The sequence below is a fragment of the Chenopodium quinoa genome, unplaced genomic scaffold (assembly GCF_001683475.1).
Source record: "Chenopodium quinoa cultivar QQ74 unplaced genomic scaffold, ASM168347v1, whole genome shotgun sequence".
Taxonomy (NCBI): Eukaryota; Viridiplantae; Streptophyta; class Magnoliopsida; order Caryophyllales; family Amaranthaceae; genus Chenopodium; species Chenopodium quinoa.
In genome coordinates, this window is record NW_018744955.1 from 845,115 (window position 1) to 871,401 (window position 26,287).

Here is a 26,287-nt window from a genome sequence, read left to right on the forward strand (position 1 = left end):
ATTTTTTGTTCACTTTTATATCTCACATAGTGAGCTATGTTACAAATAAAGTCACATATTGCATGCTATTAATAATTTGTCATAGAAATAAATTGTTCTCAATAAATAAATAAATTTATGTATCTATTTCATGTGTCTATATCTTTGTTATGTTTAACACATATAGTAGGTCATTATTACAACCTCTGTAGATATGTTTAATGTATTGAAGACACTTCTTAGGCCCCATTCTTTTGGATTGAACTAATCTGAACTAATCTGGAAAAAAACTGAATTGATCTAAACTACGGAGTAAGTTGAATTGATACTACTACTTTTACTATATCACTTAAATTATTATTAATTTATTAATTCATCATTATCATCATCATAGCATACTATATTACTAATACATCATTACTAGTCTACTACTACTAATAATAATAATAATATTCCGTCCGTATTTAAATTAGATTGGATTGAATTAATCTTTAGTCAAGTGTTAAAATAAAAAATCCTTCAATAAAAAAGTTGAAGGATTGTTAAATTCTAGTGTATTAATAAAATATCTAGTCACAAGCTAACAAGTGGATGTTTCAAAATCCGACCATGAATATGTTAATCATGGTTATCCTAGATAATTTCAATAGATTCACAAATTTCTCTGTTGTATTACCCTTTTTCATGAATTTTATCAATTATTGGGTGTACAACACACATATTTACAAAACAATGATGTTCCTACTGTAAACAAAGTCCCTTCATAATTCACCAAGGTCACTTAATTTCTTTTATTTTTATTCTTCTTGGTAAATTAAAAGTACCTGCACCATTGTTACCCCATTCAATGTTTGCCTAATTTTAGTTATACTTTGTAGACTTGTAGTAGACACTAGACATTATATTGGTGTGATACTGATTTGTGCTTTTTAAGAGGTAAAATTTTTTATTCCTCCATCTTTTAAATATTATTGTACTCCATACTATTTCTCTTTCTAGTCGTTCTTTCAAATATTGTCTACTTTGTGTTACTCCGTTTGCTTAATTGTTTTATGTATACTTTTTGCACTAACTATATATTCTATTCGTTTATCAATAATTGACACAATATATTTGACTTTTTTAAAAAAAAAAATTGACCATTTTTTATTCCTATTATATAAAATAAAATGTGAGTAAAACTTTATATTCTAATAATGTGCATTAAGATCAATCCAACAACATACCTATTGACATTCTATTTTATATAAGACGGAGTAGCCTAAAAAAAAGACGGACAAAGTTAAGAAAAAAATTAAATCAAGTATATCAATTATTTAGGAACGAAGAGAGTAAAATACAAAAACGGAGGCAAAAGAAGGAAAAAAAAATGCAGGAAGGGCAACAAAAACAGTGCTACAGAATAAATCAGCACATTCCAATACAAACCAAATAGCATACCTCCACAAATAAGGGCACATTGACCTATTTTCTCCCCTTTTCAAGGTTTACCTCATATTCTCCCTCTTTTCTTTTCCTCTTTCCCCCACACTCTCATCATATTCACTTTCAACATTAGACACAAAGAACTTCACTTCCCTTAAACTCCAAAGACCAGTCACTTTCTCTCTCTCTCTCTCTCTCTCTTCAATAACTTCAGTTTCACAGTTCATAAAAACACCCTTTTTTTTATTTATAAAAAACCCATCTTTTTTTTTTCCACAATAAAATCTTTAAACTCAATATTTTTTTTTTCTTTCAAATTGGTTATGGAAGAAACAAAAAATTCCAACCAAACAACAAGTTTAACTCCTCAAAACAGAAGAAGAAACACCCATCATCATCATCATCATAATAATAATCATCAATATCATAATCATCATGCCATTGTTAATCCTTATTATAATAATAACTATAATTATTATAATAATAATCTGTTACATTTGCACCATTTTAACACTTATAACAGATTAATTGGGTTTTTTGATCAAAACTTTCAGCAACAACAACAACAACAGCAGCAACATCAACTTCAGCAACAGCAGCAGCAGCAGAATTATAAAGGTCTCCTTCCTTTACCCCCAATATTACCATTTCAACAAAACCACAAATTTAGGCCTAAAACCCATTTTCCTAAACCTTCTGTTAAACCCCATAAATCTGCTACTTCCTCTCATAATCATTCATTAATCCCACCTTCACCTCTTTCACAAGGTAAACAAATTTTTTTGCTTTGATTTTTATTTATTTTGTTATTGTTATTATTAATACTACTTGTATTATTTTATGCAATGGAAAAAAGATGCATTACTTTTTGAAGATATTTAAATGATTGTATATGGATATGGCGGAAATGTCACTCTTTCCTCATTTTCTTTTTGTGGGGTTATTGTTTGAAAAAAGAATGTTATTCAGTTCGTATATATAATTAATTGTGACGTTGATAGTGTAATTTCCGCGACAATATAATTTTTAGACAAAGAGAGTGCCTTTGAATGGATTAGTCTTGTATTGTTTATCTTATATTGCTTTATTTTTCATTAATGAGTGTTTTAAGTCATAGTGTTTATTTTAGCAAAAGCTAATAATGTAAATGGGTTAACAAAACAGCTGATGAACAACTGGGGCAGCAACTTAATTCACTTAAGATTAAGAAGAAGTGTAATGTTGTTGAAACTACAACACAAGCATTAGTAGCTGCAAAGAGACCAGACAATGGTGGAGTGGAAGGACAAGTTATATCTCTTCTTGCTAACCATTTTCGTGTTAAATTCGACTCGTGCCAACAGATTTTTCATTACAATGTTGAAATATGTCCTAATCCTCCTAAGGAAGTAGCTCGCGCTATTAAGAAGAAACTTGTTGAAGATAATCCAGGTGTGCTTTGTGAGGCATCTCCTGCTTTTGATGGTAGAAAGAATTTGTATAGTCCTGTTGAGTTTCGAAGCAATAGGCTCGAGTTCTTTGTTAATCTCCCTGTTGTTGTTAATAGTAAGTCGTGTTTAGAAGGCAATACTAAGGAAGGAGTTGAGCAAAAGGTTAAGTTGTTTAGAGTCAACATTAATCTTGTTTCTAAATTAGATGGAAATGACTTGAAGAAATACTTGAGCAATGAGGGAGATAATTGGGTGCCACTTCCTCAGGAGTATCTTCATGCTTTGGATGTTGTATTGAGGGAATGTCCGAATGAGAAATGTATCGGTTTAGGAAGATCAATGTATTCGGTTTCAATGGGAGGGAGTAGGGACATTGGAGGAGGAGCTGTTGGATTAAGAGGGTTTTTCCAAAGTCTTAGGCCAACCCAACAAGGACTTGCTTTGAATGTAGATCTTTCAGTGACTGCGTTTCATGAGAGTATAGGAGTCTTAGAGTTTTTGCAAAAACGGCTTAAGTTTTTGCACGATTTACCTGAGAGGAAGGAGAGGAGTTTGACAACAAAGGAGAGGAAGGAAGTTGAGAAGGAGTTGAAGAACTTGAGAGTCTTTGTTTCTCATAGAGATGCTGTTCAGAAATATCGGTTTCATAGCTTGACTGAAGAAGTTACTGAAAAGCTCTGGTTTGAAGACCGAGATGGCAGTAGATTGAAGCTTGTAGAGTACTTTAAGGATCATTATGAGTATGATATTCAATACAGGAATCTCCCTTGTTTACAGATCAGTAGGAGGAAGCCATGCTACCTTCCGATGGAGCTTTGCATGATTTGTGAGGGGCAAAAGTTTCTCGGTAAGCTCTCAGATGATCAAACTGTTAAAATAATGAAGATGGGAAGTCAAAAACCAAGAGAACGAAGAGCTATTATCAATGGAGTGGTCAATGGACCGGTTGGACCAAGAAGGTAATACTTATTAAGTCGTCATCAGTTGAAGGTGTTGTAGCTAATCTCCAATTTCCTTTCACAAGCTATGTATGATGACATTCTGTTGTTTGTTGTCCCTTGTAGTGGTGGCAAAGCAGAAGAATTTAATCTACAAATCTCGAAAGAAATGACAAGATTGAATGGTAGAGTCCTTAGGCCTCCAAAGTTGAAGCTCGGAAATGGAGGATTAGTAAGTGATGTACTTCCTTCTTGCATTGATCGTCAATGGAGCCTTTTGGGCGGGCATGTAGTTGAAGGGACACGAATTGATAGGTGGGCGTTGATGAGCTTTGGCGGAACCCCTGATCAGAAATCTTATGTCCCTAAATTTATAAGCCAGTTATGCTTGAAGTGTGAGCAAATGGGCATTCTCCTTAACAGATCCACTGCCATCACCCCACAATTCGAGCCCATCCATGTCCTAAACAATGTCACTCTCTTAGAAAGCAAACTAAGCAAAATCCAAAGGGCAACATCAAACAATCTCCAGCTCCTTCTGTGCTTAATGGAGAAAAAACATAAAGGGTATGCAGATTTAAAAAGGATTGCTGAAACCCGAGTTGGAGTTGTAAGCCAATGTTGCTTATACTCAAACCTTGGTAAATTGAATTCCCAATTCTTGACAAACATGGCTCTAAAGATCAATGCCAAAGTTGGTGGATCCACTGTTGCACTGTTCAACTCATTGCCCTCTCAAATCCCTCGGCTTCTTACACAAGACGAGCCAATAATCTTTATGGGAGCCGATGTCACTCATCCTCACCCTCTTGATGACTGTAGTCCTAGTGTTGTAGCTGTTGTTGGAAGCACAAACTGGCCTTCAGCAAACAGGTATGTGTCAAGAATGAGGTCGCAAACACACCGCCAAGAGATCATTGAAGACCTTGGAGAAATGGTAAGTGAAATACTTGTTGAATTTCGACAAGAGGTGAAGAGTCTTCCTAGAAGAATAATATTCTTTCGAGATGGAGTTAGTGAGACTCAGTTCTATAAAGTCCTAAAAGAGGAATTGCAATCAATAAGAGCGGGATGTGATAAATTCCCTGATTATAAACCATTAATCACGTTTGCAGTGGTACAGAAGCGGCACCATACAAGACTATTCCCTGATGAAAGTGATCCAAATTGTTTACATTTCTGTGATGAAAATGTCCCTCCTGGGACTGTCGTAGACTCAGTGATCACTCACCCGAGGGAATTCGACTTCTATCTATGCAGTCATTGGGGAGCAAAGGGAACAAGCCGGCCAGCACACTACCATGTTCTGTGGGATGAAAGCAAGTTCACTTCTGATGAGTTTCAGAAGTTGGTTTATAGCTTATGCTTCACATTCGTAAGGTGTACAAAACCAATATCTATTGTACCCCCGGCTTATTATGCTCATCTTGCTGCGTACAGGGGCAGATTGTACCTTGAAAGGTCTGAATCTATGGGTTCTATTAAGGGTGTAGCTTCTACAATGTCTCGGGTTGGTCCTCCAAAGGCAACTCCTCTACCCAAGATTAGCGAAAATGTAAAGAGGTCTATGTTCTATTGCTGACTAAGTTCTTGATGTTTCTATGTGATGAAATTAACATGAGCTAGTTTAGCTTGTAGATTATGGATAACAGCCAAATAGATTAGTGTGTGCCGTGCTGATTTAGCTCAGTATCTTAGTGAAAGTCATTTGTATCAATCTATGTAAACATATTATAATCTATCATGGCTTGCTAATGGGTATGCTTGTAAGCTGTAAGGGACATTGTATATAAACATAAAAACATCATTTCAAGGAACTCGTCTTTTTTTTGTATTTGTATGTAATATTCCGCAATGCTTAATATTTGTACGATAAAATGGTATCCTAAATCTTGAATGCTACTAATACTTCATCAACTAAGATATTAGCAAGGGAATATGGATTCATGTACTTCATTTATAAGTTTGTACCACTAGGGTTGTCTCAAATGCGGTTTTTAATCATTTTAAAAGTTGGTTAAAGGAAAGAATGTAAGGTCTTGTATTTGTTATGTTACTAGTTTTACCTCTTGCTATCCTACACAAAAGGTATGGCTGTATGAGAAAGTTAGGGTCTGTTCTGATTTACTGAAGTGAGCTAAACTGAATTATTTATTGAGAAGAAAAAAAATAGGAACTGAACTGAAATTAAGCTCAAGAGAACAGACCCTTGAGACAATCCAAAAAGGAAAACGGTGCAAAACTAGAGAGAACGATAATGTACATGTATAGTTTATCGTGGTTTTTTTAAAGTAGGTGTAGAATGGAGTTATTGATGGAGTTACCACGTAAAGCAGAAGGCTAACAATTGTATGGAAAAGTGTAAAGACTACTAGGACTAGGAGTACAAACTAGGAATTAATAAGGCAGTAAAAAGCTAATAATCTATTACAGGTTTTAAAAATGTGTAAATATCTGTGAATTTCTTGAGTTGTCAAATTGCGTAAAATGTAAAATGTGTAGTACTTGTAGACTAGTAGTACTTGGTAAAACCTTTAGGCTTCCCCACATAAATGCTGTAGTTCTAAAATCTGCAAGTAACAACAAATATTGTTTGCAGAATTGAATAGAAAAGACACTGCCAAATTCATTCTGTAATTTGTATGCCCACTGTCCCTATTCCAATTTTGTTTTGCCCTTGTGTTCTCTTTTTTTTTTTTTTTTTTTTTTTTTTTTTAACTTTAATACAACAAAATTTATAAAAAGTTAATAGTTGTACTTTAACAATTTTAATATCCTAAGTGGAGTATTTTAGTAAAAATTAATATTAATGACAATACTCCACATGTTTTAAGAAAAATCTACTCCGTATCTCTTTTCCTATGACTATAAATAAAAAAAGATGATCAAAGATTCATGTATGAATACTACTGTATAAAATTTCAAACGTTGCGATTATAAAAAAAACAGAGAAAGTACAAATAATCAACATTCATGTTATAGGTGCAAGTTAATAATCTTTTGAAATCGACAATCAAATGATATTTGACTTTAGTTATGTAGAAAGGAAAAACAAACCTAATCCTTTCTTAGTTTTTTCTTTAAGAGAAAATAACTATACTCCATCCTTCATCTCTTTCAAAAGAGTTTCTTAGTTTGTTTTTCTCATTGTCACTAATTTGCTTTACTTTAAAATTGGTAGAAAAATTACTCTATAGTCCATTGATGACTTCATTACATTTCTATGTAATTTGTGTACCCACTCAACCTAAAACAATACGGGTGAGAAATCCTATTATTTTAGGGTCCGGAGGAAGAGAGTTTGGTTCACAAACAAGGGTTAGGAGTTTTCATACTAAAACCAATTGGCAATAGTAGGAGTAACTCCTCTACCTTATAAAGTGGAACCACCTCTCCTCTTTCTCCAATGTGGGACACTCACAAGTGGGCTACAATGAATTTCAACACCTATATGTGAGACTGTGAGAGCACAGTTTTCTATGCTCTTCTCACACAGGTGTGTGCCTAAATCAATTAAGGGTGTGTCAAAATCAATTTCCAACAATATTATACCTATACCGATTACCGACTTGACCATAGAAATGTAAGTAGCACGGACAGACTAGGCAGACAGTAAAATTGGGGAACGAGAGAAGGAAATGGAAAGCAATGTATGAGTATCAATTAAACTCTGTTTTAACCAAAAAAAAAAAAAAGAAACTCTTTGAAATGTCAATTTGCGTAGAAACCTATTTGTATTTACACCCTTTGGTTTATGTTCCCCACATAAATGGTGTACCAGTAGTTTAATTTGCATGCAGCAAATCTGCAAATAAGATCAAATAACTTTTCTGCAGCCTGAAAATGAAATGGCTTTGTCTACTTCTTTTAGGTCTTCTCTTGTGTAGACTTGTTGTTGTTGTGTCCCCACTTTTTCAATTATTTTCCTCTGTTTTCGTTACTATTCAACTCCTACTTTTACGCCTACTTCACCTATTTCATACTCCACTAAACAATTTTAAAATAGTATTTGAGCAAATACTAAGGGCTCCTAATTCTCTTAGTTCAGTTTAGCTCCTAATTCTCTTCTCTTATAAAATATTCATTTCAGTTTAGTTTAGTTCAACTCAGTTCAGTTCAGCTGAGTTCAGTCAATGAGAACAAGCCCTAAGAGTATGTTTATTTCTGTACCTAAACTCGTAATTTAGACTCTGCCATGTCACCTTTTCATTAACATTAATCCGATATTTTAATTATTATTAGACTCATATTAGATTCATTATCTATATACTACTATTTATTTTTCCAACAAAAAAAAAAAAATGAGCAGATGATTTGACAACTCCTTATTGGCCAACAAAAAAATCTGATTGTTTTCTGTGAATTTTGTTGAGTCTTAAACCATCATCTCAATTAGAAGTGTCAAAAACACACCCGACCCGATCCGAAATCGATTCGAAAAATATCCAATTCAGATTTGGACTCACGTGGACATAACAATTTTGTAAGACTAAACTTTAAAATTGACCTGACCCGACCATATCATACTCGATCCGATTATCCGAATTGACACCCCTACCTATAGTCTTGCACACTTTATTGTAAAAAAAACATAATCTTGTATGTGAGTCTTGAGTCAAGAGTCAAGACTCAACTCCAGACTCACCAATAAACTCACCCTAAGGGGTAGAAAAGACATGTTTTTCTTGTATTTTACTCCCTTTATTTTAACACTCCGTAAATACTTTACTTTGATTCACATATTTTATAATCAAAATGTATAATTTATAAATAGTTGATGTTTTTTTTTTATAAATATACATTAAGATGATTCTAATAAGTACTCAATAACTCTATTTAGAATATATTAATACGACTTTTCACCACTAAATGAAGCGACACCCCCACACCATACTCGAGATACTCCTCTTAACCGGACATACAACCACCAGGGTCCTCGCCAACTGTCGATATCATAAAGAACTACTCCGTACACCCTTATGCTAGTCCAGTAGTCCTCATGTACCCCACGCGTGCCAATAAAAGTATGAACCATGTTTTTTGAAACGTTCTTCAAAGAATGCAATCTATCGTATGTAGCTGGTACAAAACTACAAATCAAGAGACAAGGGATAGTAAGTTGAAGTATTACTACATATAGAGGCTAAATTAGTCTCACTTTTGAAGATTTCTAAACCAATGAATCCATTTATCTATTAAAGTGTAAATGTTGATTTGCTAACTGGATTAAGGGTCTGTTCACATTTACTGAACTGAGCTGAACTGAACTGATTGGAGCTGAACTGAACTGAACTAAGCTGAAATGAATATTTTATGAGACAGGGAAATTAAGAGCTGAACTGAACTGAACTGAACTGATTGAAGCTGAACTGAATTGAACTAAACTGAACTGAACTGATTGAAGATGAACTGAACTGAAGTAAATGTGAACAGGCCCTAAGAATGGTTGAAATTTGACATCAATTCAAGTAACATCAAGTATAAATGTATAACTGTACTGATACTCTCCTAATTGTAACCATCGCCTTACCTATGAATAAGAGTGCCATCACCTTAGTCCTTTTAGTCCTTACCAAGTGATCTTAGTGACAGCAATAGAAAATCATCAAGGAAATTTGACATTGATGAACACGTTTACAAATTAGCGAAAATAAATTGTTAGCTGCTCCATTTTTTCTTCACAATTTCACATTATCAATCTGCTTATGGTATACCTTGTGATGATACTCGGTCACCTTGGACAAAATTTTATCGAATTGTTAAACCCACAGGAGCCACGGCCTTGAAAAGTGTTGTACATCTGAATTTGTGAGTATTAAAATGCCAAAATCTGAAATTTAAAATTGAGTTCACAAAGTATTGAAGTAAAGTTAAATTATTGGACTAATTTCGCCTTAAGTATTCATTGCTAAACCCACAGGAGCCACGGCCTTCAAATCATGTAATCTTTTTACAAAATAGCCGAGTTGGATGCTTTGTGTCAGACATGGGTATCCAAATGCATGTAGCATAGATGTTAAATTTGATAGCTCTTGAATTGTTTCGTACGGATACTATGATAAAGCATACTTACCAACCATTGTTGAAAGGGTAAAAAGGATAATTTTCATGCCCCAAAAGATAGAATTTAGAAGAAAAAAAAAATAACCGGACGTTTGGTTGGAAGGATGGAAATAAGAAGGATAAGAAGGGAGAATAAAGATAGGGGATTGATAGGTGGGACAAGGATAAATAATTTTTATCCCATGTTTGGTAAGTAGGGGAAAGAAATTAGGGATAAGTAATAAATTTATAAAAATACCCTTGCTAACTTCTACCCTTCTCCTTACTTTTTCAATTTCATTAAAGGTAATTTAGTCTTTTAAAACCCATTTTAATCCCTTCCTCTTATACCACCCCCCTTAGTTATAGAAATGGAGGGATAAGTGGGTGATTTAATTCCTATCCCTAACCTCCTTATAATCCCCATCCCTCTAAACAAAGTTACAAACACTACATTCCTTCCATCCCTATTTTTTATCCTTGTCCCACCCCTTTTATCCCCCTAAACAAACATCCTCTAAAAGACAGATAATATAAATTTTTGACCCTAATAAGGTAAGAGATTCTTCTCAAGTTAGTTATTCAAGTTATTTTCACCTACATCATGAGAATATATGGTACCTCTAGGGAGAAGGGTGATTTGAATGTGGTGAGGGATCTTAATGTTTAGGAAAAAATGCATGGAGTGGGATCTGGAGCTCATTTACAGACACCGTTAATGAGTATGATATGAATTGTGTCCTTTCAATACCTCTTAGCGCTCATGGATGGACAATACTCGGTCAAAACGATCTGTGTGTTAAGCAAAACTTGTAATCTAGACGATTTTCACAACGGTTGGGTTTAACTTTATTTAGAATTTTGAAGTAACTATGTAGGTTTGTCAATTTTTGTGGAGAATATCCACGAAAACACTTCCAATTTGCGCGTATTTGAAGTATCGTCATATACGGAGATCGAGGAACCAAAATATCTAAGCATACTTTTCATATGGAACATTTTCGTGTAATATTGAATGGAAAGCATGGGATTTACTGGGTTATATTTTTATTTTAGCGATCTATTTATTAAGGCCTTAAATATCTATTAACTATTTCTAAAATAGAAGTTGCTTCCAACCTAAATGCAATGATGATGTCACTTTTTTTTTAGTTATCATATTTAACATTTTTGAAATTTCAATATTGGAAGCTTCTACATTACAATTAAAATCAATCAATTTATTGTTGCAAATTGAATTTTTTTTTTATTAGCACACTAATAAATAACCTCCTACATTGAACTATAAATTAGACAAAGTTGAACAGATACTATATAATAATTTTGATTAAAATAAAAAAATTTAAAATTACAAAATATATGTAATTCTTATTTATTTTGATGTATAATAGCGATTTATTTTTAAAGTATACAAATTTAAAATAGGCTTTATATAAACCGTACATCGCACGAGTTCTAACCTACTTTACCAACATATGTGTACATAGGTTTTTAAAACTATTTTTTAACAAGATCCACCTAAACCATGTCAATATGCCACTCAATTAAACAATCAATATAAATAATCAAGATTAGTTATGTTATGGTAAATGTTTATTATGTTGTCAAATTAACTCTTGGTATCTACTCTTCATAGCTAGCCGTCGAGCCAATAGTCGTGAACCATACAACAATTATCCGAGCTACGAATCACCCAATTGATCATTTCCTACAGAAAACCTAGACTACGGGTCTATCCTCTTACGTTGAAATTCAGTTCAGTTCAGCTCCGAATTTCCCTCTCTTATAAAATATTCATTTCAATTCAGTTCAGTTTAACTGAGTTCAGTCAATGAGAACAAACAGAGACCTTGGTCAAGGGCCATGCATAAACAAATGCGCAAATGGCAATTCCTCCCGACACTTTGCTTACCCTCTCACTGGAAATCGCAAATTCGCAACACTTACAAAAACACGTGCTCTGTTCTTCTCTGTTTTTTTCGAACTATTACTGCAATTACAATAACAAAAAACTCCTTTTTCTTCAATCAATTCCAAACCTCAACTCACGTTTTGCACAAATTCCACCCTTCTTCCTCCCCATCAGCTCAATCTTCACGTTCTCAGTATTCTTGGTACTCTCGCTTTCCCATGAATTCTAGGGTTGTCTCTCATTTCCCAGATCTATGATTGTCTTAATTCTGTAAGCAATTCCTTTCTGTTTTAAGATCCGATTATTTAACATATTACTGTATCTGGGTTTGATTTTGTTTTATAGTTGTTAGTTTCTGTAATTAGTTTAAAAGGGGAGAAATGGAAGATTGTGATGGTAAAGTTAGGTTAGAGAGATTATCAATCGAAGGATCTAGAGATACCCAGATGGAAAATTCAGTTGATTTGGGTACCCAATTGAATTATCAGTTTCGTTCAATGAGTGTTTTACAGATTTTGAGGGAAACAGTGAGAATTCTGAGGTATAATTGTGGTGGATTTATGGGGATTGCAGCATTGTTAATTTGTCCTGTATCTGCTGTTCAGTTGTCAAATTTGTTAGTTGATCATACTATTGTGAGAAGATTGAGTATTAGATTGTTATTGATTGCTAAAGCTAGTGGTTTACCTCTCAGTCCTGTTGTTAAGCAATCATGTCAAAAGTTTGCTGACTTAGCTGTTTCAACTGCTGTGTGCTTCTTTTTGTATGTCACATTATCACTTGTATCAAAAGCGGCTGTTGTGTATTCGGTTGATTGTACTTACTCGAAGAAACAATTTGATGCCTCGAAGTTCTGTGTGATTGTTAGGAAGTTATGGAGGCGGGTTGTTGTGACTTATGTATGGGCTTGTATGATGATTGTTGGAGTTGTTACTTTGTTCATTGTTATTCTTGTTGCTGTTTGTAATGTGTTCTTGATATCTGGGTTTGTATCGGATTTAGTTGTCTACCCAGGCATGGTTGTTGGGCTTGTTTTCTCTGTGGTGTTTGCAAATGTTATAATTCTTTGCAATGTTGCGGTTGTGATCTCGGTCTTGGAGGATGCTTCTGGACCTCAGGCATTATTGAGGTCCTTTGTTCTGATTAGAGGTCAGACTCAAGTGGGTCTTCTTATGTATTTGGTGTCGACAATAGGGATGGCATTTGTACAAGGATTGTTTGAGCACAGGGTGAAGACTTTGAGCTATGGAGATGGGTCATCTAGAATATGGGAAGGGCCACTTTTGGTGATCATGTATTCCTTTGTAGTGCTTATTGACTACATGATGACTGCAGTTTTCTACTTTAGCTGCCGGTCATATAATTTGGAGGCTGCTAATGAAGAAGCTCAGTCACTTTTGGAAATGGCTACTTCAACCCCGAAGGCAAACCCTGTTGATAATGAGAATCAAGATAATTGAATGGTTCATTTTGACATAAGCTTCTTTTGAGATCCAAATGTAACCTATCTTGTGACCTAACCAAAAAGAAGGTGAAGTGAATTGAACTTCTGATAGTACATCTTGGGGAAAGGATGCTGTGACTCGTGTAGTAGAATGCCAGCGATGGTTTCGATTATTGAGTATACAAATTTTGAAAGCCTGGCTTTCTGCCTCGGAACTATGTGACCTGTGAACATAAAGGATGAGGTGCATTAGGAATGATTTCTGCTGAAAATCGGTAACTAATGTTTTTCTAGGTTTAAGTTATACATTTTATTATTTTACATTCTGGGTATTTGGTAACTAGAATGTAGCTTTCTCCCACGATCGATTTGGTATACATGTATGTTATATTTGTCTCCATTGATAATGCAATAAAATCTTAGTTATCCCTGAAATAATGTTATTCGATTTTCTACATATATAGTTTTATCTATGCTCAATTTTCTTGTTGCAAGCTTCCTAGTACCAGTTTTGTTTATTGTTGACTCAAATCTAACACTAAGGGAATATTAAGGTTGCTGATCTCTTTATCATAAGCAGATATACCTTCTTGATCCAGGATTCATGATGGTTTGTCTTATTATACTTGTTACCTTAGCATCTGATTGTTCTGTGCTTGATCTTGTGATGTAACGTAAATCATGAATGAGCCAGTATTTTTCTTCATACTCTCGCTGCTTCCTAAAATTTTGCAATTTTACATGGTAAACTTATTACAGAATTTAGGCGTCTTCTTGTGATGAATTGATAATGCTATGCACAATGGATTGACTATGCACATTGCACAAACAACTACAAAGCCAGCTTTGACAAAAATGATCTTATACTCCTATTGATTCAAAATGTTATTAAGGTATTAGTCTCCCAAGACTTATCTTGATAGAAGTCTCAATAATTTATCGGTTGATAGGCTTACAATTGTAACTAGTAATAATTTTTATGCTGATAGACTTATGTTGATGGACTTATATTGATAGTAGTCTCCAATGTTTTCTGGTCGACAGGCCTGTAGTACTAACTTGCAGCGATAGGTCCAATATTGCTTTGGTCTCTGCCTCCTGCAGAAGACAGGTAATTTTTCCGAGAGGAAGTTAACTTCTTGTTTGAAAAGTTACTGTATGCAATATCCATTATCATCTACATCGGCTTCTGCATGCCAGAGGAAAATTATGTTCAATCCTAGCAGAGTTTTGCCTTAAGCAGACAAAGTACGAGTTAGAAATTCTCTTACTTTTGTTCCTTGCCCCTATGTCACAGATGAGGTTAGTACTTGTTCAAGTTCTTTGCTGTCTGCATCTTTTTTCTAATTATTGACTGGAGCATTATATATATATATATATATATATATATATATATATGGGGGTTGTTAGGTTGGCTAAGTAGTACATTTTACCGTATATGTAAACTATCTATTGGGAAGTAGGAAATCTTTGAGTTTGGCTGATAAAATGGGAATCACAGGAAGTGCAACATTTTGGGAAATCTTACTTAGTGTAAGTTGCTTACGTAGTTCCAAGTAAAGTGGGATATCCCACATCAACTTGAAAATGATAAATGCTCATGCAGTCATACTAGTGAGAGGAAAAAAAAAGGACAGAGGTTAATAATGGGAAACTATGGCTAATATGGTTTGGTTGTTGCTGTAATTTCATGAATAAATGCTGTTGGTTTGGGTTGCTTTGAAGATGTTGTGGTGTTAAAAAAGGGTTTAAAGGGTAATTTAAAATAATGGTAGTCCTGTTGAGGTTATAGTCTTAGTGGGGGGAAAAAGAAGATTGAATTTGTTCTATATCCAAATTCTTGGTCTAAACATAATCTTGCCATCTTTATGGCAGCGATTGTGTCTAGAAAATTAGTCCAATGTTCTGCTATAGTGATTCATATCTGTGAACAGAAAGGTTTAACGTCAAAGGAAAAGGGAAGAGGGACATCCTTTATTTTAATTGAAGGGGAAGGAGGAGATGAAAATTGATACGTAGTAAACTTTGTTAATAATGTTGACAGTTTAGCTTACAGTGATGAAGTCAAAAGTTGAAACTAATGCTCGAACAATTTATAATATACCATATAATCTATGAAAAAGCTAAATGTATAGGTATACTGTTAACGAAAAAGGCCCCGCTTCAAGCCTAGGGTCGGGGCAAACCACTTATACGCATATTCTTAGGTGCATAGTCATGCATGTAGAAATAGGTGTAACAGTTTAAAGCGCATGAAATTCTTTTTGAAACGCAGTCCACTCATATTTTCTTCTCTAACGTTTCTTCCCGCCTAAGTTTTTTGGTTTCCTTTTTCCCGATTCTCTCTCTTCTCCTATCTTTCCTAATTCTCATCAAAGTTTTCCATTAAAATTTTCATTACTATATTTTCTTCTATGTTTTTTTGGACAAATTATACTATGATTTTTCTCCTTCCTTCTTTAATTCCTTTTTTTTTCGTTTTTTTCGATTTTACGATTGAATCTGTACCTTACAATATGGAATTGGTTGTTTATCTGATTTTTTGAATTTATATGAATTGAATTTTTTTAGCTTCGATCAATTTCATCTGTGTATGAATTTCATTTGATTTTTCTGCATTTTTTTTATCAATGAACATAATTATGCGAAATATGAACATATGCATAGGTTCCCTTAAATATGGATATTACCTTTTCAGAAAGTGAATATAGGCATAAAAAATATGAACATTTGTATTTCAGAAAGTAAACATAACAATTCAAAATATGAACGTAAGCATTTGTTTCCTTAAAGTGAATATAAGCATTTAAAAGGTGAATATATGCGTAAATAATATAAACATATGTATTTAAGAAAGAGAACATACGCATAAACAGATTTAATGAGAATATTTCATGAACAACAAATATTTACTATGAATATTTACATCATGAACGTATAAAATATTATTATGAATATAAGGCATTTAATTATGAACATAAAAAATTGAAGAAATAAAAAATAATATGATGATGAAACATATGCACCATAAATATTAAATGTGACATATGCATTGGTTCGTTTTTGAATGCGTATGAACATAATTAAGCATTTAAGAAAGTGAACATATACATAAAAAATATGAACATATGGATTTAGAAAGTGAATATATGCATTTTAGAAAGATTACAAGGATTCAAAATATGAACATAACATCTAAGAAAGTGAACATATACTCATAAAAAATATGAACATATGTATTTCAGAAAGTGAACATAAGTATTCAAAATATGAACATAAGAATATTTCGAACAATAGAGTATCGAACAATATCCAAACAGGTTTCAAAAAAAAAAAAAAAACAATATCCAAACAAAATTAAGTGATAAACATATATATTCAAACAAAATGAAGTAAAATTTACATTAAATTGCCTTTTTTAGGGAGAATTTGTTTGATTTTTCATCTCATCTCAAATATTCATGGTTGTTTTGAAGAGAATGAATTGTGTTTGATTGTTAGAGGGAGAAAATCAAAGAGATGAATAATAAATTCCAGAAATTTAAATTTAAGAGTGACTTTTTTAAAAAAAAAAAAATAATAGCCGTTGAAAGTGATGGTTGAGTGGGCTGTAATTTAAACATATGTTCAATTTTTGGGTGGGCTCATTTTGGTTTGGGGCTTTTTTAATGGGGCACGTTTGAAATTGGGCTTGTGGGTTGGTGTTGCATCTAAAATAGGTGCACAAGGATGCATCTTAGACCTATTGCCACTTTTAGGCTGAATGCAAAACCCGCTAAAATCGGGATGATCCAGAGCATGCTATTATACTGATCCGGCACGTAGAATCAAGCCAAAGAATTCTGTCCAAACCTGGATGATTTCAAGCCTGGCCAATTTTGATATGATAAGTTTTTCGGTTAAACTAAGGACTCTAGCTGTTTTTATCCATAAAAGTATAAAACCCTAGATTTTGTGCTTAGCTTGGGATGGGGATGCTTTAGGCTTATCTTTGACAGGAGGTGCTAACTTGACTCGATATTGAATAATATTGTTATTAGGATTCTTTAGGCTTTAATCATACAAGTTGGTATTATGTTCTTACTAATTTTTATTGCAGTGAGTTTGTGTTGATTTGAAGTCCATTTACAAGATTTAAATGCATGCTGAACGTATTTTTTGTACGCATTTAAGATTGGTTTTTGGTTTATGGTTTATGAGCCGTTTAACAGTTTCCCATTAATCTGAAATCATCATGAAAACTACAAGTACTGATTATCATGTTCATATACCAGAAGACATAGTTCTCAAGATTCTACAAAAACTCCCCTCGAAATCAGATTCCGAAGTGTTTGCAAGTCTTGGTACACTCTCATCACCCATAGCCATGAATTTCAGCTTTGTCACCTGAATTCAAAAAGCACTCATCCTCGTCGTTTGGTTTGTTTTATGCCTCGAAATTTTTTTCCAGTACATACAACAGATTGTTTCTGGGTTTTTGATGAATCCCTCACTTCTAAAAAGCATTTACCATGCCATCTTCCTTTGGAAGATCGAGAACCTGGAAACTTCTGGAAAACGCAAGTAATTGGATCATCCCATGGGGTTTGTTGTCTTTTTCATCCCGACGGAGATTATTATCAGCCAGAAAGAAGATGGATGCAAGAGAAATACTTCATGTTTTTGTGGAACCCTTCTATTAGGAAATATAAGGTGGACCATCCACTACATGTCCCTTCAAGGGATAGATACAGAACGATGAGTATGTTGATGGGATTTGGATATGCCTCCAATGATCGTGATCACAAGATTATTGTAATCACCACAGATGAACACGGCAAGGATCGTGTTTTCCTTTACTCTCTAAGGACGAGTTCTTGGACTGAAATCAGACTCAGAGCAAAACTTAAATATTGGGGACGTCTTGTAACGGAAGATGACTCTGGGACTTATTTCAATGGAGCTTTTCACTGGGTAAGATTTTGGAATTTGTTGTTGTTAATTACTCTATATTTATTTTGGAACAATAATCTTGAATATAAAAAAAAAAATCGACTATTCAAAATTCAATCTGCAAGGTATGATGTTTGAAAATCTATAGATACCAGATCTTTAGAAACCAAATAAAATCTATATTTTTATAGTTTTACATTACGATTTTTTCACATTGAATGGTACTAATTCTCAGCTATTAAAAAAAAAATTACAGGTAGTTTATACCAGTGATAAAAGCAAGGGAGTAATAAATTGCCCGGATAATTATCATATAATGGTGTGCTTCCATGTCGAGAGGCAGGAGTTGTACTACTTCGACCTAGTACCAATGCAGATGGAACCATACAAAGGTCAAGGTCGGTCTTACCAACCCCTTGTTTACAAGAACATGCTCTCGATTTGTGACATAATGGGGTATGAGATTCCAGATGATCCTACACCCCTAAGCATAAGATTGTGGTGTAAGAAGGCATAAAGGAACACCAGTTCTTGGACTCTTTTGTTTGAAGTGCAGACACAGGAGGGTTGGTTGTTCCGCCAACTCCTCTATGGAGCATACTATGATGGAGACGATGACAATGAGGATCCATCTTTGCTAGCTAAAGATTTAGTATGGACGTTTGACCCTCATAATCAACAACTTAAGCCACTCCCTACAAAAACTGGTGTCGTTAATCAATTAATTCCATACCAGGAAAGCCTTATTCTTTTGTGATAATTTGCTACTGATTTTTGTTTTGGATCTTGCTCTTTTCATCAATTTATTGTGGAATTTTTATTTATAGTTTTTGCCATTGTTATTCTTCTTTTGTTGCGATGACAATTTAGTTCTCTTTGTTAAATTGCTAAAGATTTAATAGTTCTCTTTTTTTAAATCTTTAGCTTTTAGTAGTTTGAGTGATCTCATTACTCATCAAGGAAAGTACTTAGTATGCTTTATGAACCCGAGATATGTAACACTTGTTGACATTACATATTTAAATTTGCATTATGAAAACTTGAGCATTATACAAAGTAAATACTCCATTAAACTTTGTGTTTGACTATGTGATGGTATTCTCCGTATTTTTAATCATATCAGAAAAGATAAGTATGATAAAATAAGGGCCTTTTCTCTTACGTTGAAATTTCAGTTGAGCTCAGTCAATGAAAACAGGCCCTAAGTTTAGAATAAAAAGCGTTAAAGGGCTTATTCAATTTTGAAATTACCGCTAAAATAAATGAGGGCCGCAGCGTGATAAAAAAAACTTGTCAATTGTATACCCAACCCAAATGTAAACTGATTCAAACTCAATTACTCAACTTTAAAAATTGACTCGATAGCATAGAACCCAATCCGAGTATACCAAAATCAGATACAGGTGGACCCCGCACCGCCACCCCCGCCATATCCATCATCTACTTTCAGACTTGTTCATCATTCTTCACCAATTCAATTTTCATCAAAACTCTTCTTCCCAACAACACCTTCGATCTCTCTTTCTTCCTTCCTTGATTTTCTCTCTCCTCTCTCAAGGGAACAACAATGGAGAATTCATCCCAATCTCTGGTTGATTTCTGGGGAGTAATCACCGAATCAAAGCGTATAATCAATGCTCACTCCCGCCATTTCTTAGCCCTTTCAGTTCTCTTCCTTCTTCCTCTTTCCTTCTCTCTTTCCGTCTTCCCTACTCTTCTTCACACCTTCACTTCCCCTCAACCCAATCGCATCGTCTCTCTCCTCCGCCATAACTCCGCTGCACCTCCGATTCTTCTCCACCCCACTTTTCATCAACCCCACCATAAAACCCTCGTTTTCTCTCTCCTCTTTTCTGCCTTTATCCTCCTTTTCTCTCTCCTTGCTTTTGGGTCAATTACTTTCTCTGTTTTTCATGGCTTCTATGGCAGACCCGTTAAGCTTATTTCTGCGATTGCCTCTCTTCTGCGCTCGTTTTTCCCTCTTTTGGTTACTTTTATTGCTGCCCAGATTGTGATTTTTCTGATTTTTGCGTTGTTTGGGGTTTTAGGTTATCTGGGTGTCAGGGGAATTGAGGTAATTGAAGGTGAATTCTCGTATAATTCTCCTTACTTTTATGGGATTTCTTTAATTGGGGCGGTTTTATTAGGGTTAGTTTTGGTTTATGTTGGGGTGAATTGGATTTTGGTTAACGTGATTGTTGTGGTTGAATCAAAATGGGGGTTTCAACCCATGGCTAGGAGCAAGGATTTGGTGAGAGGGATGAGATGGGTGGCACTGTCTTTGATCGTATTCTTCGGGTTTTTCGAGCTCGTGTTGTTGTGGATCAGTTTGGCTTCCGGGGGCGATTCGATTGCAGTGGAGGATGGGTGGAATACATGGGCGTTTGCTGTTAGAATTGTGGCAACTACTGCTGTTTTAATGGTGCTTTTGCTTCATGGAATTGCCGCCACTACGGTTTTGTATATGTATTGTAAGGCTTTGCACGGCGAATTAGCCGGGGAGATTGCTCATGAGTTTGCTGCTGATTATGTTAGCTTGCCCTTTGATGATCAGAAGGTCCCTCACATTGTTTGTTATGTGCATTGAGGTAGTTGCTTCCTTTAAGGTTAGTTTGAATTCAGTCTTATGTTAATCCTGTAATTTTTGGTTAAAATTTCTTTAATCTTTGTTATATTGCTTCATTGAGGAATTGTTGGAAAAGGAATGAAATTTAGATATTTAGGAGACGATGACTTGGTGATATGGATGCCTGAATATGTTGACCCCGTTAATGTATGAATGTAGTCACAACTAATTTGAATTCGTAGCAAAACTGATGTTGCTTTGCCATGGTTCCAAAATACTGTGTATGAAAAAGAAAATATTCGAAATTTCTTTTGTAGTCCACATTTCTCTTTGTATGCTAAAGTAAGATCTTTAATATGTCTTGGAGTTCTGTCAGTTTGTCATACATGAGTTTATTATCTTGATTTTTAGCATCCTTCAGCTTTTAATAGATCAAATGCCTTTGCAATCTGCATCCTTTGACTAGAGAATCATCAATTTGGAGTGCAGTTAGAATTTAAGACTGTTTAGGGCATAATTCAGTGTAACTAGCTGATGCTATTTTTTGTACAATTACAAACATATTTGCGCATGCAAATGGATGTATAATACTCCCTTTGTTCCCCGAAGTTCTTCCCTTTTATTGTAGATACACATACTAAGGATAATTAACAGTATAATTTGGTACATGTAATTACTCTTTAGAGAGATAATTTGTGATAAGAAAAGTGATCCCAAAAAGTGGGCCAAGTTGGGGTAAAATGATATTACAGGTATTTCCTTAGCAAAAATGAATAGCTTCATAGAATGACCCTAAATGGGTAGAAATTCATGGAATTGAGGGAGTAGGTCATGTATCCGCATTAAGAACTCCATGATTTTAAAAACTACTTGGTCTTTTAGGTTTCTTGGTGAGTGAAAGAGAGAGCAACAGTTACTAGTTTGCTATTAGATCAATTTTGGCTTCTCTTTCAGCAGAACAAGGCAATATATACTAGTCATATTACGTTTTACATGAGTACACAAGGCATCACTCTGTCTACTCCACCTCGTTATAATGGCTGCTTTCTTGTCTTTCTATAACCTTTGGGTTGATGCCAAATCCTAGATTTCTTACCTTAGCTCCATTCTTCATTTTGTGAAGTGGACTATCTTTTTCCACATAGATGAACGCTAATGTAAGATTCAACACTTACCACACCCTTGCTCAAAATTAGTTTTTACATTGTCTCAAATCACTTGATTTCTGTATTTTAGGAAGTAATTCTTTTTATGCACTCAAGTGCACCCAAGGTGGTTTTTTTTTTTTTTTTTTTTTTTTTTTTTTTTTTTTTTTTGGGAATTTTCAATGGTAACCCTAATTATTGCTACACTGAAATAGTAATCCTTTTTTTTAAAAAAAAAAATTCTCAAAATTACCGTAGTTACAATTATTTCTCACCTATGACATTAATGAGACTTCATTGAATTAGATTCTATGCAAATGTTAACCATAATTAAAATAAACAAGTAAATTAGTTAGCCCTTGTCATCATCACCTCTCTACTTCACACAACCTCTTTACAACCTCCTCTTCCGCCACCACCACCACAGTCACTCTCACCTTCCTCCTCCCTCCCTCTCTCCTCCATGGATCAACCATAGCTGACTTGAAACGGCGAAGCGCCAACCCCCATGCTTACCCTTACCTTTACCCAGCCCAAAAGCCCAACCCCACCACCACAATGGGCCTCACCCGTGGATGAACTCACCACTCGGACCACCACCTCTTGCTCCCACACTTACTCTTTCTTGTTTAGGCTTCGGTAACCAACTACACTTCCTCGCAGGTGCCTTAACTTAGGTGGTCAGCTGCATTTCTTCATTGGATTCTCAACATCTTGATGGTGGGTAGTGTTTTGGAAGATTTATGTCGCATTATACCGCCTTATTCTAGGAGGAATGAGAGTTGGAATTGAGGGGGGAGAGTAAAGGAGAGGAAGAGAAGAGAAAGGGTGAAGATGAAGGGGTATTTCTTTTCATGGCAGAAAGTTGAAATCTCCATTGCTGAACAGAGGAGAGAAAAGGCAGAGGAAGGGGAAGAAGGGAGAGTTTGTTGGATGTAAGGGGTTGTGATGATGGTGTCAGTGGTAGTTGTTTGGTGGTCATTATAAGCTTTGGCAGCGAGGTTGAGGGGAAGGAGTGTTTTTTTTTTTAATTCCTAACCATAGTTTCTTTTTTTTATCAAAAAATTAAAACAAAACCCTTATTAATGTCATAGGTGAGAAAAATTATAATTAGGGTTATTTTGTAAAATAAATGAAGGATAATTCTACATGGTGACCTCCAAGATTTGAAAATTCTGTTTGGTGGAAAAAAAATTTGGCCATAGTTGTCAGTGACTCCTAATATGGTATAAATCTATTTAGTGACCCTAACCCCCCTAAATTACTGACCTACCCCCAAAAAATTACTAGCTCTCCTTCTCACGCAGCACCTGCTGCAGCTCTCACTGCTCAACACCACCAAAGCATCACCCTCCTCCCACCGCACCAGCATCACCATACACAACCGCAACAGTCCCACAACCATCCATCTAAGCTGGCAAACACCCAAACACACTGCAACAATCGCAACTGCTCTCACTGCTCAACACCACCAAAGCATCACCCTTCTCCCACCGCACCAGCATCACCATACACAACCGCAACAGTCCCACAACTATCCATCTAAGCTGGCAAACACCCAAATACACTGCAACAATCGCAACTTTCACCCCAGTTGATTTTGATGGCAGGGGGATGGCTGTAAAACGAAGCAGATGAATAGGTGGATTCGTGGTTGGGTGGGGTGGATCTTGTGGCTGGGTGCGTGGGTTTTCAGTAGTGGGGTTGGTTACGGGTGAAGGGGTGGAATTGGCTGGGTTTTCGGGCTGGTTGGTGGTGGCTGGACGATTGTGGGGTCAATGTTGCTGGTGGCTTAGTGGCTGGACAATTGTGGGGTCAATGTTGCTGGTGGCTTAGTGGCTGGACGATTGTGGGGTCATCAGTGGTGGTGGTATTGTGCTAACTAAGGGGTAGATTAGTAACAGAATGTATATAGGTTAAGAAACTAACCATAAACCAATGGGTTAGCTATTTTAATGATAATTTGCACGCTATATAGAGTTAATCAAATATAGGTCACTAGAAACTATGGCCAAAATAAATTTCCACCTAATAGAATTTCCAATCTCGAAGGCTGCCATGTAAAATTTAAGCGAGGGTTACCATTTCAGTGTAGCAATTGTTTAAGACTTTAGAGCTGCCATTGAGAATTTTCCCTTTTTTACTTTTTTTTTCCTTTTTTTTTTCTCAAATGTTAAAATAAATAAATTACGTAGTACTCCGTAGTAAATAAAATCAAATGAGTAATAAGTATTTTGGGTTTCACCTACCTCCATGTGCATACAAGTACATGTAAGAATCTCTCAGGGAACTTATGGCCTAAACAATATATGTTCTAGCAGTCTAGTATAAAATGTTGGATGTTCAATAGAAACAAATGATATGATTGTCATTGTGTGAAACTTATTTTCGTTAGATGGTTTCTTTCAACTTTATTATGGGCCGAAAATCTAAAGCTTTGCAGGAACTTGCTTCCAAATTTCTTGGTGTATTCTGGCCTTTCTGGGTGTTATGCTTCAGCTGCTAATTTCTGAAGGCTGACAAATTGGCAAGGTGATGATGTCCTTCAACCAATTTTCCCCTTCTATGCAGTTTATCTATCACTGATTCAAACTTTTTGGTATCTTTTTGAAAATTTTGAGTTGGAAATTGTCTTGAACTACTACAAGCTGGAATAACACTAATTTTGGGAGCTGAGGGCTTCTGAGCAGAGTACATGGACCACAAAAGCCATAACCCTTGTCATACTTTTTAAAAAGCCATAATTCATATTGTAGGGTCTGCTCTATAAAGTTTCATGTTCATTTTAGCCAATTTTTGAGAACCAGTGGGAGCTCTGCCAAATTAATTTATGTGCCAGAAACCTGTATCCATTGACTCTTTGTAAATGCATTTTACTGCATAGATTATTTATGATGGTTTGCTATTTGAATCCTATTTGGGAGAGCAGCCACTATTTATGTCTTAATTTAGCTTTGCGGCCTTGCCTATGACTGCATATCCTTGTGCACCTATTTCTCCATCCAAAATACTAGGCTACATTTCTATTTTAGACCGTCCGTCCTAAAAAATCAGGCCCGCCTTAATTTAGTATGTTAAAATTTGACCTTTTTCCATAACATCCGTTAGGATAGCCGATAGCCTTATAAGATTTCAAAGATTACACTCATAATTGTATAAGCTTAAATTATGAAGGATAGTTATGAATGTAATGATATTTTAGTTAAAGTTGTTAAAGATTATCCAAATCAAATGTGGTTTATGAAGCATTTTTTAGGGACAGGGGGTATTAGAATTTTTGCTGGGATGTACGATTGTACGGTAGGAGCACCAAGCTTTCGAATTTCTTTCCATCAAGTATAAGAAACAAGGTTCTCGTTTTTTTTAGCAGTTGAGCAGACTGAATGTACCCATTTCACCAGTTTTTGCATTTCCATATCATCTCAGCTTTTATATCTAACCAAATGTGCACTACTCCAGGACTGAACTGCAACTTGCGAGGGGTGGCATACTGGCGTGTTCCTAATTACTGATGATAGTTTGGTGTTACCAAAGTCAAGTCTCCTTTAAAGTATTGCTCTGCCAAAATTAGCTCATTGTATCACTGATGCTTTATCCATAGTCAGGCATGAAAGTAAAAGACTTGATTGTAACTTTGTAAAAAAAAAAAAAAAAAAAAAAATCGAGACAATGTAAGAATTTCTTTGTATGAAGTTTTATGTAAAGATCAATGGATGTACATAATAACTTGTTTAACAAGTAATTCCAATGTTCTATATAGGGGTGGCAATCAGGTCGGGTTGGGTCATTTGATGAAGATCTGGGTTAGAATATTAGTGAAAAACTCATTTAAAGGAAGGAGAGAAGAAATTATGAGAGAGAAGAGAGAAAAAATTATGAGAGAGAAAGTGGAGGTAAGAAAACATGTGAAGGTGGCTGGTGGGTAGGGAAATAAATATTAGGGTTTTATTCTTTAGGTAGTACATATATATCTCATACGGAGTACAATGTGGATTTGGCCCAAAAACAAAACATGTTTTAATTTTTTTCGGATTAATTCGGGTTACTTTCGGGTTGAATTTCTCAACCTTAACCTAACCCATTTAAATATCAGGTCGGGTTCGTGTCAACCCATTTAAGTTTTCGTGTTAAAAACCTCAACCCTAACCCGATATTTTCAGGTCGGGTTCGGGTCGTGTTTTCGGGTCGGGTCAGTTTTTGCCAGCCCTAGTACTTCCATACATAAATGTGCAACTTTAATTGAGCATCTGTAGTTAGAGCTGTCAAAAGTTGACCCGACCCGAAATACAGACTCAAACCCGATTATTAACCAAACCATTTGAACCCGAAAAAATAGTGACCCAAACCTGATCTAACCCGACCTTAAACCAATTCTAAACCTGAGTATGTGAGACCCGGACCCGAACATGAAATGACCTGGAGATGACCCGACCCGAATATAACCCGTAAATTATTGACATGAACCGAACCCGAT

The 26,287-nt window shown here is 35.1% G+C and overlaps 4 protein-coding genes across 7 annotated transcripts; all 4 read left to right on the top strand.

Annotated features, from left to right (window-relative positions):
- Nucleotides 1–1,033: 1,033 nt before the first annotated feature.
- Nucleotides 1,034–5,602, top strand: LOC110706378 (protein argonaute 7-like). The gene is made up of 3 exons (XM_021884297.1): nucleotides 1,034–2,172; nucleotides 2,569–3,793; nucleotides 3,899–5,602. The coding sequence occupies exons 1-3, from the start codon at nucleotides 1,728–1,730 to the stop codon at nucleotides 5,352–5,354; spliced, it is 3,126 nt and encodes a 1,041-aa protein (XP_021739989.1). The 5' UTR covers nucleotides 1,034–1,727; the 3' UTR covers nucleotides 5,355–5,602.
- Nucleotides 5,603–11,699: 6,097 nt separating this feature from the next.
- On the top strand, nucleotides 11,700–13,605 carry LOC110706379. The gene has a single exon (XM_021884298.1). It carries the CDS (start codon nucleotides 12,107–12,109, stop codon nucleotides 13,184–13,186), a length of 1,080 nt encoding a protein of 359 aa, XP_021739990.1. The 5' UTR covers nucleotides 11,700–12,106; the 3' UTR covers nucleotides 13,187–13,605.
- A 71-nt stretch (nucleotides 13,606–13,676) lies between these two features.
- Nucleotides 13,677–19,139, top strand: LOC110706380. Its single transcript, XM_021884299.1, has 3 exons — nucleotides 13,677–14,472; nucleotides 17,445–18,123; nucleotides 18,359–19,139. The coding sequence occupies exons 1-3, from the start codon at nucleotides 14,459–14,461 to the stop codon at nucleotides 18,617–18,619; spliced, it is 954 nt and encodes a 317-aa protein (XP_021739991.1). The 5' UTR covers nucleotides 13,677–14,458; the 3' UTR covers nucleotides 18,620–19,139.
- A 343-nt stretch (nucleotides 19,140–19,482) lies between these two features.
- On the top strand, nucleotides 19,483–25,555 carry LOC110706381. 4 transcript variants are annotated; one of them, XR_002508334.1, is made up of 3 exons: nucleotides 19,483–20,708; nucleotides 24,257–24,345; nucleotides 25,273–25,555. XR_002508334.1 is itself a non-coding variant. In XM_021884302.1 (2 exons), exon 1 carries the CDS (start codon nucleotides 19,670–19,672, stop codon nucleotides 20,687–20,689), a length of 1,020 nt encoding a protein of 339 aa, XP_021739994.1. In that variant the 5' UTR covers nucleotides 19,483–19,669; the 3' UTR covers nucleotide 20,690; nucleotides 25,273–25,555. The 4 variants fall into 4 exon arrangements, 2 of the variants coding, with proteins under 2 accessions (XP_021739994.1, XP_021739992.1); XR_002508335.1 differs by having other exon boundaries at nucleotides 24,313–24,345; XM_021884302.1 differs by lacking the exon at nucleotides 24,257–24,345 and having other exon boundaries at nucleotides 19,483–20,690.
- The last annotated feature ends 732 nt before the right edge of the window (nucleotides 25,556–26,287 follow it).

Coding starts and splice junctions, on each gene's coding strand:
- LOC110706378 (XM_021884297.1), top strand. CDS start 1,728: ATGGAAGAAACAAAAAATTCCAACCAAACAACAAGTTTAACTCCTCAA. Junction 2,173..2,568: donor ACCTTCACCTCTTTCACAAG/GTAAACAAATTT, acceptor TTAACAAAACAG/CTGATGAACAACTGGGGCAG. Junction 3,794..3,898: donor GGACCGGTTGGACCAAGAAG/GTAATACTTATT, acceptor TGTCCCTTGTAG/TGGTGGCAAAGCAGAAGAAT.
- LOC110706379 (XM_021884298.1), top strand. CDS start 12,107: ATGGAAGATTGTGATGGTAAAGTTAGGTTAGAGAGATTATCAATCGAA.
- LOC110706380 (XM_021884299.1), top strand. Junction 18,124..18,358: donor TCAATGGAGCTTTTCACTGG/GTAAGATTTTGG, acceptor AAAAAATTACAG/GTAGTTTATACCAGTGATAA.
- LOC110706381 (XM_021884302.1), top strand. CDS start 19,670: ATGGAGAATTCATCCCAATCTCTGGTTGATTTCTGGGGAGTAATCACC.